Genomic DNA, 17,253 nt, shown 5'->3' with positions numbered 1-17,253 from the left:
AAACACTTCATGATCCATCAATCCTTGACAGAAATGACAAAAGTAAAACAGTTTCTTAATTGCTTTAGTCAATAAAAGCACTACTAGTGTGTGGTTTTGGAGTAGCTTGCGATTAAAAGTACTTTATTAGTTGAAATACACCAAAGAAGAGGCTATCACTTATTAACAAACACTCAGAAGACAGGAAACACAAAAGAAAAGAAAATGGTAAGATAAAGTCCATGTACACTTGTGTGTGTGTGTGTGTTCACTCCCAGAACGGAAGAGGCACGTCCTTCGGTTTCGACATTCCTTCCCGATAGGATTGTGTGTGTGTGTGTGTGGGTGAATACAGGAGGAAAGAATGTCAGCTTGTGCACTTGTATAAAATGTTACCGTTTTCCACATGCCTGGCATTGCCATGTTTTTTCCAGTGATACTGTAAGAGAGAAAGCTAGTCACTTGCTTGTTTTTTTACTCGGAGTAATGTACAATTCAAGAACGAAGGGAACATCTCTACTCATTGTATACAGCAGGCAATTTGCACTATATGCTAAAACGAGACACTTTGTAGCAGTACTGAGACAGAGCGATCGGATTTGGGCATTAAATGCTTGTATGGCACATTTTGGTCCGTGTTAGTGTCGTGTCAGGACATCCCCCCCGTTTATATACACATGGTATGAATAGATGTACGCGTGTCTGGAATTGTCCTAATGTTTGGTGTGGCGTCGGGTCTCTGGCGCGGGCTTATAGGAAGTAGTCGGGGGTGCGGCGGGTGACGTGGGGCTCTCCGCGCCGAGGAGCGGGGTCGAACTGAAGACTGCGGGAGAGAGAGGAAAACAGGGATCAAATCTCAGGAAAACATGTCCGTCACATTTCACTCACAACCCCAGACAGAAATAACATGAATGAAGCATGTATGAAAATTAGGCATCATTTTAAGATTGTTTTGGCGTAATTAGACACTGCTGTAATAGCATTTTTAATTCCCGCTATTCTCAATGGCGATTGTTATTAGTGCGTCATTATTGCAAGTCATTCTTTTCTTACCGTCTCCTATCCCGGTTTAATATTCAGTGAGATTTCCCTGAAGTGTCCAACACTGGTGCTATGAACACATTGCTCCGTTTATCTGAACTTCAACACAGCAACACTACCTCAGCCAATGGCAGATGGGGAAGGGTTCACAGAACCTGCTTCGGTCATGTTATTTGCAGTTTGTCAACAATTGACCGTTCGCAAAGACCCGCCCCCCTTAGTTACTGTCGCTATGTCCGACAAGCTACGCCGCTCTCACACACACACCATGTTCTCACGCAGTGAAAAACACATCGTGGAGCAGAGAGACACTGACACACACAGAGACACAGACCAGCTTACTTTTGATATTAAACAAAGTCTCATCTTTTAAATTTGGTCATTTTTTAAAAAAAAATTTAAAACAATAAATACTGTTTTATGTCTCTTTAATGTGTGTGACAGATCGCTGTGTCGCCTCAGTTAAAGCTGCTCGTGAACCGATCATCTCTTCTTCTAGTTCATTTATAGCATCAAATAAACATGAATGAACATCAGAAGGAATGTTGCTTTATCCACGGAAAGACGTCAGTACACTCCGCTTCTCAAGTTCAAATCCTCCAACGGTAATCTACTAACTCTCCTGACCGCTTTGTCGGACAAAATGGCAGATGGCGAAGTATGATTGGTCAGATCACCTGTCAATCAAGCTCCCTGCGAAGGGTCAATTGCACAGAATAAGACTGTGACAATGAGAGTTTTGCAGCAGCATGGTTTAAGAGTCCCTATTATACTATTTTTAAAAGCTCCTAATTTTGTTTTGGAGTCTCCTGCAATGTTTACATGCAAAAAACACTTTCATTTTCTCCTAATATACATCGCAGCATCAGCTCGTCGATCAGCGGTTCGGTCTCTTTAAACCTTTTCTGAAAGCTCTGCTCGGTCAGACACAGTGTGCTGTGATTGGTCGATCGCTTACAGCACGTGTCTGAAACTAAACTCATTACCACATCTGATCTTCAGCGCTCGATGCACAATGATACGAACCGTACCGATGGCGTGAGTTTTACCATATCAATTTCAGCAGAAGTGGATTCAGAGACACAACTACAGTGTTTGAGGGCGGGTCGAATTAGATGTTCATGGACAGCCAATGAAGACCATAGGTGGGATTATGCAAATGTGTTAGGAACACACAGACGCGCTGCGGATGCGAGACTGGAATCACTGATGACCAGTTCAGAATCACTTCTAGTAGGAGACAACTTTATGCGTCATACACTTTGATCTTTAAAACTTTGCAGTTTCGTTACATTAACAAATAACTATATTACACGCTACATGAACGTTAATATCTGAAAAGGCGTAATAGTGCACATTAGGGGTGGAACGGTACATGTATTCGTATTGAACCGAATCGGTACGGGTGTCACGGTTCGGTGGACGAATTTACACGGAGAATACACGGTATCAAAATAAATAAAACTCGCGTGCAAATTAATCAATGTAATGCGGAACTACTGTTAGAAACGCGGGTCTGTAGCCCTGCCTCATGCTAGGCTTGCGCTGTCTATGGGTGTGCGAGCCTCCGCTGCGCGCGCGCCTCCCTAAATGGACGAGGCATTTATACTTCGCGCTCGCCGGTGTACTCTTTGAAACGACAGGGTGCGACTCTGTGTAATTGTCCTCTAAACCATCAGGAATCAGCGGTGAGAAGATGTAAGGTACACTCGTGAATTATTATTTTAGTACCACACTTTAGTAGACCAAAAAACCACACTACAAAATAATCGTGTAGCTAAAGCAGTGAACCAGATTATTCCCTGTGACATTAGAAGAAAAAAAATGGATATTAGAACGTAACCTACAACTAAATTAACGTTATCTTCTAAACATTTCTAAACATTTTTATTTAGTTTTGTGAACCTTTTTATAAACCATGGCCATTTATTTTTATTTCAAGGGCTTATGTCTGCTATTGTAGGCTCATTTAGTTAATGTAAGCAACTCATTTAGACTCTGGTACCGGTGCGGTGAGATGGACATGCTAGGCCAGATACGGCTCGAAGTCGTGCATCTTCGGATGCACACCTTCGCGCTCATGCGTCCGCACATAAGAGATGCTGTATTTTCAGTTTTATAGCTGATTGTCTTATTTTGTTTACATCTTACTTTACACACTCCAGGGCAGACGGAGCTCAGGGGAGAGACTGTATGGGTGGTACAGACTGAGACATGCACAATAAAAATAATTGCCTTCTGCATTTTTGATTTTCTTTTCCCTCCATTGTACCGAATTGTGATGTATGAACCGAACCGTGACTTCTGTGTACCGTTCCACCCCTAGTGCACATCAATAGCCACGATATGAAGATAATGCCACAAAGCTGGACAATCTTTATATTCCTAGAACCAGGATTAATTTTCATTCTTTAAGTAAACCAATTGAAATATGCTTCAGACACGTTGCCATCACACTTTATATGCGAGTACACATTTGAAAGATTATCATCATAAGTGTAACTTACAACGAGTATTTAAGAGTGTCGTCCAGCTCCATGATGGCTGCCTGGTTCCCACAGCGGTAGCAGTAGTTGGGCGCGCTGAAGATCGTGACGACGTTCCTATCGTGACACCAGTTGTACCCCTGAAAAAGACACGTTGTTTAATCGGATCTGAACGGTTGTTCCACTGAAGGGTTGTGAGGAGTGTGCGTCTCACCTCCATGACCAGCTGATGTGCGCGGGACACCAGCGTCAGGCCGTTAGCGTGGTTGAAGGTCTCAGAAATGTCCTGTCCAAAGGTGTACCCCGCTCCTCGAGGAGAGATTCCCCAGCCACCGCGATCATCAGGGTCCGACCACAGCAGGTCACACATGGGGCCCTGGAACACACACACACACACACACTGAGACTTACAGCCAACCCCCTCAGACCAGCGAGAGCCTTCATGAGAACCTGTGCTGTACGGACGCCACATATCTCAGACACACTAACTCCTCTCGACATCCACCGGCACAGCTGGCCTCTTGGCTACTTCATCTGAAGAGCTAATACAAGTTGAAGAGACGCTTCTACAGGTCTGGACAGTCACAAGAGTTCAGCTCAACATGAGTCTGACCTCGATGAGGGCCGGCGAAAGCCCATAATGCACTGCAGGTGAGGCTGAATGAGCGTGAGCAACAGTGGCGTCTGCAGCTGAACACACTGACCCGAGACACATCTGACCCGAGACACATCTGACCCGAGACACATCTGACCCGAGACACATCTGACCCGAGACACATCTGACCCGAGACACATCTGACCCGAGGCACATCTGACCCGAGGCACATCTGACCCGAGGCACATCTGACCCGAGACACATCTGACCCGAGACACATCTGACCCGAGGCACATCTGACCCGAGACACATCTGACCTGAGCATTTCAGTTATGATGTTTAAAATTATCCATTTAGAGTCAGAACTAGGAAGTGAATCATTTGGAGCATTGAAGTGTGTGTGTTTCTGATGAACTGGCCATACGGGTCGGTAAAATAGCCGGATCTTAAGATTTAATTGGATTAGTTCAGAAAGTATAACTTGCTGTAGTTTTCCAGTAAAACAGTATCAGGACCCAGAGAGGAAATCAGGGCTGGTGTCTATTTATACACACAACTATCAATATACAAGATTGTCCAACTAGTGCGGTGTCATGTGTTCAGACCGGCGCGGTCTTCAACTGTTAGCCTGTGTACACATGCGCTAGTGGGCGTCTTTGACCAATCAAACACAAACAACGGCTGCTAGTTCACCAGTCAGCGCACCGATCAGGAGTCGGCCATTTTAAGTCTCAATCACAGAATCCTTCCTGGGCACTGAAACATTCACTTCCTAAAAACTCCCACAATGCACCGTGAAAACCAGGGAGCATCGACGCTCACTGTCCCCTTAACGGAAGTGCTGAGGCATCACGTGACCTGACTCACTACACAGTGACACGCGATAGAGGTTTTATAAAATACAAACCATTACTTCATTATGTCAGCATAAACATGCATCGCTAGACAGATAAAGAACATAATATAGCTAACATTTATAATTATTTCTGGCTAGTGTTGCACATGTATGTAACATGCAAAGTATTTACCATACTTTCATTTAAATAACATTAAAAATAAAAAGATAACTATATCAGTTCTGCTGTTGTTCATAAACACCAGTAATACCGTAATGATCACTGGGAATAGAGATTTGTGACGTGAGCTTCACAAGCCTGATCTCACGAACACGACACTGCTTCACGAGCTCGGGATGGAGACGCACCACAAGCGCACGCTTCCTGTCGTCTACTTCCTCCTCTGCGGTCGTCAGGCGTATCCTGCGTCACCCGGTCCGTGCTTTAGCTCTCACACCGGGCCTGTTAGTCTGGACAGGCCAGATACACCAGTCTAGGGCTACACCATATTTACTCCAATATACAACTATTATTTTTACATTTTATTATCATTGTAATATTTCACTGTAAAACTATAATAATATTAGACTGCAATTGTAAAATTTCACTAATAATATTTATGGTCGTCTTAATTTTCAACCGTTAAACCACAGAACATTTATGTTCACAGGAAGCCACAGGAAGCCACATGTGTGTGAAGATGGTTGTGTTCCCAGAGTAACAGAGTTTCTGCTGCAGGGTTCATGAAAAGCCTTTTTAAACACTCTTGTCTTTCTTCTCCCACAGTTACTTCAGCTCGAGAACATGAGCCACGTCATCATGGCGACAGCATTTCCCTCACACACACACTCACACCTGAAACTTTTACACCAATGCTTAAGTCGGTGTAAAGGCAATTCAGAGATTTGTTTCTAAACACATTATGAATGTTAGCAGAACAAACATTACAAGACTTTGAATGGTGGAGTTAGACATGTTAGTGGCCTGAAATCCTGGCTGGATGACGCACTGCGGTTCGCACACTCAATCTCCAGTTACGGTCATTACTGTTAGCTACTATGCTTTCGTTACGTGAATGCATATCACCTGGTTAAGATCATTTACTAAACAGCTCAGTCTCCTTATTTAAATCTCCTAAAAACAATATCAAGAAGAGGTGGATTGATTTAGTGAAGTCACCAGTCGCCATTTCACACCGGATAGTTTTACAAACTTTCAGAGTTCAGAGAGAATACTGCTTATTTTTTCAAGATTTTTTCAATTATTTTTATTTACTTGGCGTTTTTTTCATCATTCAAATCTGTCTGGGTGGTTAACAGCACATGTGTCTGTGGTGTGACACTCAGAACACATATTTAATATTGCTTTACACAGACTTTAAGGAAACATCGATACCTTTCAGTGTGTGAAATTTCTTCCAGCGATTATTAACACATCAGCTGTGTCTTCTCTCTAAGATTAAATCTTCTCTCTCTGATAAAACCTCAGCGATTGCTATCCATGCGCTCATTACGTCTCATTTGGATTGTGGCAACTCTACTACAGGTGACACTGGAAAAATGAGAATATCATTCATTTATTTCAGTAATTCAACTTAAAAGCTGAAACTAATATATTATATAGACTTATCCCTAAAATGCACAGTGGGATGCACATGCACAGTGAGATATTTCAAGCCTTTACTTGTTATAATTGTGATTATGGCTTACAGCTTATGAAAACCCCAAATTCAAAATTAGAATATTGTGAAAAGGTTTTCATAATCTGTAAACCATAATCACAATTATAACAAATAAAGGCTTGAAATATCTCACTTTGCATGTAATGAGTCTATATAATATATTAGGTTCACCTTTAAGTTGAATTACTGAAATAAATGAACTTTTGCACCATATTAGGGCTGTCACTTTTTATTCGATATTCGAATATGCATTCGAACATGACGTGAAATAACCGTAATCGAACTTCAAATAAACTATTCGGTTTTTAAAGTGCCATGTCTAGCGCATTTTTTACAGTCTATGATAAGACCGTTTGCTTTTTATTTTAAAAAAGCGTGTTATTTTGAAAGGGTGTTATTTTGAAAGCGTGTTACAGGCTGCTATGTTATAGTCAGATATGACGGCGCGCTGCAACACGCATCACCGCAGATGATCTATTCATCAAGCGCCAAGCCAATGTGCAAACTATCGCAAATCAAAGTGAAAGTAAGTCGCAGACGCTTTAACACACAATAATAATAATCTTCATTAAAAGTAAAGAAACGAAATGATCTTACCAGGGCTGCCGCTCTCTCTTATTGCAGTCTTTGATGTTAGCTGATGATCAATAAAATGCAGCTCATATCTATTGCTTTCGGTGACATTAAATCCATTAAATCTGCATATAGCGCGGGAATTGAAGATCGGATTTATATCCGGTTTAAACCACATTTAGGCCTATGTGACCAGGTGTAAATTGAATCGTTTTGATAGCTATCCGATCTGAGAAAACGCATGAAGTGGCCAGGTTTAAACAGCCCCAGAAACGCAGCAGACGGCCAGAGCATCGCCAGGCGTCCAACATCGTATAACTGCATACTACTTTCCTGCACAACCGGTCGGCACCGTGCAGATGCACATGTAAAGGCAAGGTTTATTTGCAGATATGAGTCCTATAAGTGTAATTTTGGGAGTCCTGTGTATGACTGTCAAACTGTTAGTAAAGTTTCGATTGACGTTTTTTTTTTTTTTTTTTGCACGGGGGGGTGGATGGGCGGATGGGAATAGATATTCGAATATATTCGAATACATAGGCTGGTATTTGATATCCGTTCGAATTAGATTTTTCTCAAAAGTGACAGCCCTACACCATATTCTCATTTCTCCAGGTTCACCTGTATATGCATGTGCACATCCTCCATCGCTCGTCTCCAATTACTGCAAAATGAATAACTTTTTTAAACAAATGAAACACTGAACTTAAAGCTGGACTGACACACCATTTTCTTCTGTGTACAAACATTATTTTCCTGTTATCTCTGTAAAGCTGCTTTGATACAATCTGTTTTGTAAAAAGCGCTGTATAAATGTGACTTGACAACTGACTTCCATTAAAGGAGAACTCCGGTCAATTTTAACATTGAGCTCATTTTTTTGTAAATTTGGAGTGCTGTCAATACAGAGAACAACGGCAAAAATCGGTGTTGCCTACACCGTGTTATCCTCTTTTTAAAATGTGCACCCTGTTGACTTCAAGGGGGCAAGTTTTAAACCTGCTTTTATCCTCTTATCATCCTTGATGTGTCATTACAAGAGCCCAGCCATGTGAGTGATTCCTTCAGAGTGAACACGAGTGAATCTGACTGCAGGAGATGTGAAAGATATTAATAAAAATGATGTTATTTCAGCCAGCGCACATACCTGTATTTACATCCTGTTTTCAGTCGAAGTCCAAAGTAGTCGTTTGTCAAGTTCACGCGCGTGATCATAGGCAACTAAACCTATGCGCGTGAACTCGACAATCGACTACTTTGGACTGTATCTTTTGTAATTATGTTTATTTCGTTGAATAAATATATTCTTTCACTACTTGCACGTCCGTGTCGCCTCTCGTTCATGTTACAATCTTGAGCCGGTTGTAACAAGCACTAGATGTGCTATATACACAAGACACAATTGAAACCTGAAGCCACTGGATGCAGTGTGTGTGTGTGCACTGACCTCATGCGGCACCTCCTGCAGACGGTCCAGCGCACGGATGTGATCCAGCGTGTCTATGGACGGAGAGAGACCCCCGTGCAGGCAGAAGATCTGACAGACAGAGGTACAGGAGTTATCAGGAGTAATGTGGGTTCGGTGTTGTTGTTATGGTGTATTTCTCAGAGGAGGACTCTCACCTGCCCGTCCACCAGGGCTGTGAGGGGGAGGTAGTCAAAGAGGTCTGTGAAATACTTCCAGACGTTTGCGTTGCCGTATTTCCTCAAGCACTCGTCGTAGAAACCGTACACCTGTGTGATCTGCCGACTCTCGTGGTTTCCTCGCAGTATCGTGATGCGTTCTGGATAGCGGACCTACAAACGCAGTGAACATCAGATGTCAAGAAGTCTGAAACGTTTGCAGGACCATCACAGCAAATGTCGTAAATGTACCTTTAGTGCAACAAGCAGTGAGACGGTCTCCACTGAGTAATATCCTCGGTCTACATAGTCGCCCATGAACAGGTAGTTGGTGTCAGGTGACTTCCCACCGATTCTGAAGAGCTCCATGAGGTCGTGGAACTGGCCGTGCACATCTCCACACACGGTGACGGGGCAGCGCACCTCCTGCACGTTTGACTCCTTCGTGAGGATCTCTTTAGCCTGTGGGTGAGACAGGACAGCGCATCAGGCACAGCCAGAGTCCAGCGTACGCACAAAAGCTAGATAAAGCCATGCATAAAGCCCCGTTCACGCCGCCAGCGGTGTTGCATGCCGCTAGTCTCTGTACGGTGAAGCCGCTTGTGGGCGTTCGTAGTGCTGTCGCTCTAATCATGTTATTGGTCATCTATAGAACTATAAAACTAAGATTTGAAAAGATTTCTAAGATGTCAAATTTGACTAGGAATTGGGGTTAAAAGATTTAAAAGTAATATTATGCTGTTGGAGAGTGTTATATTAACCACAGCAGTGAAGATACTTCAGGATTTAGCATTAGCTTTGTATCAGTAGAAAACCTGTAGTATTTTCAAATGACCGCGCTTCCCTCCCTCATGTCCCCCTGAGACGAGAGATTTATGTATTTTTTGTCTGTAAAAAAATCCACGGGGGGGGAGTGGGAGTCGCCTCGTAGGGCAGCGGAGCAAGTGCATTCTGGGAGTTGTTGTCTTTCATCCACATGAGCCACAAATACATTTCCTGGTTTTTCTCAGTCTAGAAGGCTCCAAATTCAAAAATAATTTCACATTTCTACTACATAAATACACATTCGTCTTTCCAGCGGTGAAGTATCCCTTTAAATATTTTCCTAGATTAACGATCGATCAATCAAAAAATTAAACTCACTCATACGGTCAACAGTTATTAAAACTTCATCGAATTTGAAAAATAATCAACATAATGCAGCAGTGCTGAACTGGCATCATACAATTACAACACACAAACTATCAATGCATGAATCAAACGAGTTTGTTTTCCATGCATTATTTTCTCATATCCATGTAGCCTATGTGGTTACAGTCAAATCATATAAAACAGTCAAATCATATAAAACAGTGAATCAATCACTCCGGATCTCTGCCTTTCCTGCAGTCGAGACTCGAGCCGGTGAAGTGAGCTCCACTGACAGTCCCTCCTATTGGTTGTCGCTCGCGAAATTCACTTCTCATTTGCATAAAGTTTACATTTCAGAACTTTTCTCGCGCCGCTTGACACGCCCACATTAAGTCGCCAGCGCTCCACTGAAATGAATGGGATCATGTGGCTGTCGCTGGCGTGTGAATGGGGCTTAAGCCAGAACCAGTGCAATATCCCCTTATAAAACCCAGTCAGCGGAAGATTGTGCGCACATGCGTCTCCTCCCCGAAATAACCATATATGGAGCTTACAACGCCTCGCTTTACTACGCATAACGTCACCTGCATATCATTCCCATATGCATATTCCACATCCACGTGATACCAAGCTTAACGGTCCAAGACATTAGGAAAATATGAGATACGGACTATAAACGCCATTTGTGCAATAACATTACATTAATAAAAATAATTTGGTATACCATATCAAAATATTAATAAAAGCCATATAAAATACTTTGAGAAAACTTATTTTATATAACAGAGTTATTCTCATTCTTTACCACTGAAAAAATAATATTTTTTATGGTTTAAAACGAATCAAGTATATTACGTTGCAGTGTAAACACAATTGTCTGACTCAGAAATCAAAAACATTCGAAATAAACATGCTAATCTTACCATTTCTTTCAAATCTATCCTTCAAATACACGGGTATTTTTCCTAACGCAGTGAAGACCACAGAAGTTATCATCATTAGGCTACAGTGTGTGTGTGTGTGCACGCCGTCAGCAGCAGCGGGTGTACAGGACTGCGCCACCGGACCCACCCAATCCAGCAGCGTCTGCCATAGCATCGGAGTCAAGCGCATCATTTACTGTTCTCACGAGGAACATTCTCAGAACACGAGGAATTATTAATAACGCGCCTGCTAGCACTCTTCGCCGTTATTAAAGTGTAGCGTGCGCGGAAGAGTGTTCAAAAGCAGCGCATCCACTACAAACGTTTCTAAATTCATCAAATGTTTGTTTAACTTCTGGATAATGACTTCATTTATTGAGTTAATCACTCAAATTACATCAAGCGCCTTTATCCCGAAGTGATACAATAAAATTCTGTATCAAAATTTAAGACAAGTAGTATAGGCTTGGTTTGCAGAGAATTACAAACATGCGCACATATATTCAAACGCACATAACTATAGAATTAATTCTTGATGCGCACGTGATCGCCATCAGTGTTTCTCACAGGTTCAGTTTAAAGTCTGTGTAGAGAGAACGGTGTCGTCTTAGCGGCCTCTAATTTAATAACTAACGATCGTTTCGACGGAAGTGAATCAATCAAAACTAACTTTAGCTGGAAAATAACTATTCAAGAACCGCTATAAAGACAAAACAATCTGTTACCTTAAATTATACGTTTATCTCTGTAAAGCAGCCTTGAAACAATCTACATTGTTAAAAGCGCTATATAAATGAAGATGACTTGACTTCATTTTTGGCATTTTAATTTTGACCCGTACAATGTATAGTTGCTATTGCCACAGATATACCCGTGCGGCTCCAGACTGGGTTTGTGACCCAGGGTCTCATATGTGATATTTCCAAGTGAAAAAAACAAAGTCTCTGGCAGGACTTAGTATATTGGAAATTGATTAGATGTGCATATACACACACTAATAGAGTCAGACCTAGATGTGATGACTATAGCTATAATACGCCTGTTGGTTAACATTAAAATTAGTCGCAAGGACGAGGTGATGATGTCAATGTAAAAGCAAAGTTGTTTTAGAGGGAAAGCAAGATTACATCATCACTAAGACCAGTAATGTATAATAAGAAAACAAATGGGGGTAAATTATCATTCATGTTGACATTAATAAGTATGAAAATTCTTATAATAGTCACGTCATTCAAATCCGCATAGCTCGACACACCGTCGGTTTCACAGGTTCGCATTTTTTCTCTCTCTCTCTAACGCTTGCACCTTGGCATATATTTTAGGGTTTGCGTTCTCGAGGCACAGGCGCTGTGTGCGGGTTTTCTGTTAGAACGGTGTCGTGTTGTCGGCCCCCAAGTTAATAACTGATGATCTTTGTGATGGAAGTGAATAAAAAAAACTAACTTTATCTGGACAATAACTTTATTCTAGAGCTGCTGTAAAGCCTAAACTATCTGTTACTTTGGTTTCCTATTATCACTGTAAAGCTGCTTTGAAACAGTCTATATTGTTAAAGCGCTATATAAATGAAGGTGACTTGACCAGTATATTAGATCTGTGCATTCAGTCTTAAAGTGACAGCAGCCTAATAAACCTGTGCTGTCATTAATGTAATCAAACAGAAGAGAAAAGCACTCACTGCTCTAAAATAAGTATTGTGATATATTATCGTGAAACAAAATCTCTCGTATTGTGAAACCAGTTGTGTCATATGGCCCAGCCCTAGCTGACGCATTAACATTGCAGCTCATCCACATTGTGTGCATGAAACACACTCAACCAGTCAAACTGCACCATTGCAGCAGCGAGCGCTAATAAACATCACGCTTCAGTCAATGACTTCGACCCTTCAGAGCCTGAACGTGTTTGGCAGAGCCTAAAATCAGTGTAGAGAACGCCTGCTAGCCTCCAGCACACCGACCACAACATTTACACATCCACACACACACACACACACACACACACACACACACAGCCCACAGCACTCCAGCAATGCTGAACATGTATTACCGGTGAGGACACAAGAGGCACGACGACTCATGTAGAGGACCAACAGTACACCCGCCGTCTGGACATGAACTCGCTCGTGTGGATGTTCAGTGCCACTCACACCATCAGAACACTTACAAACATCAGGTTTGATTGATATGATGAATGCATGCGCCCGAATCTCTCACGCGCACGGCCTACAGTCAGACCACGCTGGAGATCCTCAAGAGCTCTGGAACATGCACAGATATGAGATATTAAGAGCCAGCACAGTGCTCGTCTGATGGACTGTGCATCTGTACATCGCTGTGAAATCAGATCAATATCTGCGGAGAACAACCCGTCACCATGGAGACCGCACGAGTGTGTTTCCATGCAGAGAGAGAGACCTTTGGTCCCGTCTCTATTCGGTACAGCAGGGAACAGTTGTCTTTACTGTCACCCCGGTATAACCAAAGCTCACGATGGCATGGACGTGCTCGAGTGCCTTTTCTGCATGCGTGTGACATGCTTACCTACAAACACCACGAAAGGCATCATGTTTTGAAGACACACTAGCCCCTTTCACACAGAGATTCCGGAAAATACACGGATAAAGTGACCCGGGATTTGACCCGGGTTCGTTTGAAAATGGTTCATTCACACTGCCAGTGATTTGCCGGAATCAGAGAGCGCGTTCACACACAACCCGGGTATGTCCCGGATAGACGCGTGACGTTATGATGTGACGTATAAGGTGGCGAACGATCTCAGCTTCGGCGCGGATTGCAAGGAGCTCTCGGGTCTCTGCTTCAGTCCAGTTTGCAGACATCTTTTCGTTCTTTCTTGTATCGATGACGAACACAAACTTTCTTCTAACAGAGTAACACGATAACTACGTCATTGCGAAGGCTCGTGCATCATCACTACGACACACCCCTTACGGCATTTGTCCTGGCTTTTGTTCACACAGCGCGCGTTCCGGGTCTGAACACGGCAATGTTACTAGGTCCCCAACCCGGCATCGATCCCGGCATTAAACCCGGGTCGTGTTTGCGTTCACACAGAAGGCGTTCCGGCAATTTGCCGGCAATTTGCCGGGTTCAAAGTGCTGTGTGAATGGGGCTACTGACTCATCTCAATGAAAAAAGCGTTCCTGTGCTCTTCGGAAGAGCTTTATGGGTAACGTCATCACGAGTTATGAAAAACACCTCTGTGTGCAGATTAGGCAATACCTCAATATTGCTTCATGTCAGAATGTGGAAGGTGTTTATACCTTACAAATGCTCTTCATAAATAACATTTATGGTGATGACCTGACTATTTTTAATAAGCAGTAAACTTATAAAAGCAAGGCTTTCTATGCCACACTACAGGACAGTTACTCGCGGTGTGTAACAATGCTCTTCAGCCAAACTAAACTCACAATACAGCAACACATCTCATTCTTGATTCGCTACATGAAACCCATCCTCACTCAGACACCGTGGAGAACTCCTTCCCGCGCTAGATCCAGAAACGCATGTGTGTTTGAGCCGCCGGAACGGCTTTCTCAGTTTAATGGCAAGATTGTTACTTCCTGTATTTTTAATGCACTTGTATTATTAACACCTTCAGTGATACCACAGAAAACTGCTCACGTTCATCTCAGGAGTCCAGATCCATGGAGTGATCATGCTGACGTCAGCCAGATGTGAGGTAACATCTGTGTCACATGAACACAACAAACACCAGCAGCTCGAGTGTGTGTGTGTGTGTGTGCTGGAGGTCACTGTTCAACCACACACACACAGAGTCCAGTTCACACTACAGAGACTGCACATGACAAACGCATATAGAAAACACGGGTAATAAACTCGGCAACTATAGACACGCATATGAGAACGGCATTTCTGACTGAATCAATACTGACAGTCCTGATGCCAACAACTGGTACACTGCATCATCACAACCTTCTGACTGTAGACCGGGACAGAAAAACATGCAAATCAGGAGCATCATATTTCATTAGCAGTCATTATGGAAACCAGCAGACATCACTGGTCCTCGAGCAGCAACACTATACTGGTGTCGAAGGACTTACTGCCAACTTTAAAAACAATCAAAACTAAGTATTCATACTTCACTATTCAGAATATAGACTAATATGCAAAAAGAGATTTTTGAATTTAGTATTTCACGTTTGAAATATTTGAGATATTCATGTCATTACATTGTTTAGAGAGCATAAGGACAGTTTTGAAAAGATAGTGTGTTCATAAGATATTCCTCTGCAGTGACACAGGAGTTGTTGTTTAAAAACTAAAAAGACATGAAATTACATAGGCAAAAATAATCATTCACAGATACATTTTTATGTTTCAGGGTTTATTTTAATCCAACTTTGTATAAAGATTATTCTCAACTTTGTTATGAAATATATTACGGATTTAATTGATTTACCATTTTACTTTATGCAATATGTGGGTAAAATGGCCATAAATGGGTTTTCCTATTCAACACAATGCAACTATACACTGTACCTATGTAATCTGCATATGAATGTGTTCTTGGGGAAACATGTAAATGAAAAAAGTATAATAATGGAGAGTTATAATTGGCAATATTTCCATAATTGTTAATATTTCATAGGAATATTGATCTATAATCTCACTTGTTGATAAACCTGCTGTAAGTCCTGGTGTCTCTAGTCAGATTTAAATGATAAAATATAATCATATTTCCATAAGAGTGCTACGTTTGATCACTAAATGAATGTCAGTCATGTTTAAAGATCAAGCAGAAGTTGTCCTGGAGAAACCTCTGAACATTTGTGTCTCTGAGAAGCCCTGAACCTGCTCTTTACAGGACATCCATACTCAGAGGAACACACTACAGAGGACTACACTACAGAGGACTACACTACAGAGGAACACACTACACTATAGTGTACACTACAGAGGCACACTACACTATAGTGTACACTACAGAGGACTACACTACACTATAGTGTACACTACAGAGGACTACACTACAATAGTGTACAGTACAGAGGACTACACTACACTATAGTGTCCACTACAGAGGACTACACTACAATAGTGTACACTACAGAGGACTACACTACACTATAGTGTCCACTACAGAGGACTACACTACACTATAGTGTCCACTACAGAAGACTACACTATAGTGTCCACTACAGAAGACTACACTACAATAGTGTACACTACAGAGGACTACACTACAATAGTGTACACTACAGAGGACTACACTACACTATAGTGTCCACTACAGAGGACTACACTACAATAGTGTACACTACAGAGGACTACACTACACTATAGTGTCCACTACAGAGGACTACACTACAATAGTGTACACTACAGAGGACTACACTACAATAGTGTACACTACAGAGGACTACACTACAATAGTGTACACTACAGAGGACTACACTACACTATAGTGTCCACTACAGAGGACTACACTACAATAGTGTACACTACAGAGGACTACACTACAATAGTGTACACTACAGAGGACTACACTACAATAGTGTACACTACAGAGGACTACACTACAATAGTGTACACTACAGAGGACTACACTACAATAGTGTACACTACAGAGGACTACACTATATTGTACACTACACTACAATAGTGTACACTACAGAGGGGACACAAGTCTATTCCTGGGTCCCAGGAGGAGATATCAGTGTGTTTAAATCACATTCATTGTATCAAAAGTAGTGTAAATAATCGTGATGCTTGCTAGTAATGATGTATACATTCATTGTATTTACTTTCAGGGCGTTCAGTAATGCTAGACGTTACGTTAATAGTAACGTTATGTTTATTAAAAGCTAATGATGTATGAAACTCGAGCTTTCTTTACCTTCTCGCAGAGTGTTCGCACTTGGTTCTCGCTCAGCTGTTTGCACTCGTTCAGCTGCTCGACCCACTGGTCTAACTCTTTCGTGAAGGTTTTATCATCCATTCTGCGATGTTTCTCACGGATTCTGCGGTGACCGAATCAGCAGTGAGTGCGCGCGCACTGAACACTGCCACACTCACGCGCGGGCCGACGCACGAGCACCAAACACTGCTGTTCGACTCGGCTATCAGCTCATTAAACACCTAATGCGTGTCACCGGTGGTTTTATATCTAGGGTTGACGGTGACGGATTTCTGTCTTTGGACGGTATCCGCGATCTGTCGTTAATTAATTTTCCGTTGACTCGTCGCGCTTCCGACCTTCCTCCTAAACGCGCTGTGTAATGGCCGCCGCCCGTGACGTCATCAGAAAGGCATGCAGCGGCCGCGACGCTCTGCTGCCCCCAGTGGCCAGGAAGACGCGGGAAAATAGATTTGTGCTGCTCACATGTTCAATGAAG

At 42.3% G+C, this 17,253-nt stretch overlaps 1 protein-coding gene across 2 annotated transcripts; it reads right to left on the bottom strand.

Moving 5' to 3' along the window:
- Positions 1 to 89: 89 nt before the first annotated feature.
- Positions 90 to 17,249, bottom strand: ppp2cb (protein phosphatase 2, catalytic subunit, beta isozyme). Of its 2 annotated transcripts, XM_079600260.1 has the most exons (7): positions 16,755 to 17,249; positions 9,067 to 9,276; positions 8,815 to 8,988; positions 8,639 to 8,728; positions 3,721 to 3,882; positions 3,528 to 3,646; positions 90 to 802 (listed from the first exon to the last, which is right to left on the bottom strand). In XM_079600260.1, exons 1-7 carry the CDS (start codon positions 16,854 to 16,856, stop codon positions 730 to 732), a joined length of 930 nt encoding a protein of 309 aa, XP_079456386.1. In that variant the 5' UTR covers positions 16,857 to 17,249; the 3' UTR covers positions 90 to 729. The 2 variants fall into 2 exon arrangements, with proteins under 2 accessions (XP_079456386.1, XP_079456387.1); XM_079600261.1 differs by lacking the exon at positions 3,528 to 3,646 and having other exon boundaries at positions 90 to 770; positions 3,809 to 3,882.
- Positions 17,250 to 17,253: the final 4 nt, after the last annotated feature.

Source organism: Phoxinus phoxinus, assembly GCF_949152265.1.
Source record: "Phoxinus phoxinus genome assembly, chromosome: 23".
Classification (NCBI taxonomy): domain Eukaryota; kingdom Metazoa; phylum Chordata; class Actinopteri; order Cypriniformes; family Leuciscidae; genus Phoxinus; species Phoxinus phoxinus.
This window is presented reverse-complemented; position numbering and strand designations above follow the sequence as displayed.

What these genes read in the sequence shown, in the direction of transcription:
- ppp2cb (XM_079600260.1), bottom strand. Translation starts at nt 16,856, where the DNA reads ATGGATGATAAAACCTTCACGAAAGAGTTAGACCAGTGGGTCGAGCAG. An exon ending in TGCGAACACTCTGCGAGAAG is followed by an intron (nt 9,277 to 16,754) that starts GTAAAGAAAGCT and finishes TCTCACCCACAG; the next exon opens with GCTAAAGAGATCCTCACGAA. An exon ending in CAGCCCTGGTGGACGGGCAG is followed by an intron (nt 8,729 to 8,814) that starts GTGAGAGTCCTC and finishes TCTGTCTGTCAG; the next exon opens with ATCTTCTGCCTGCACGGGGG.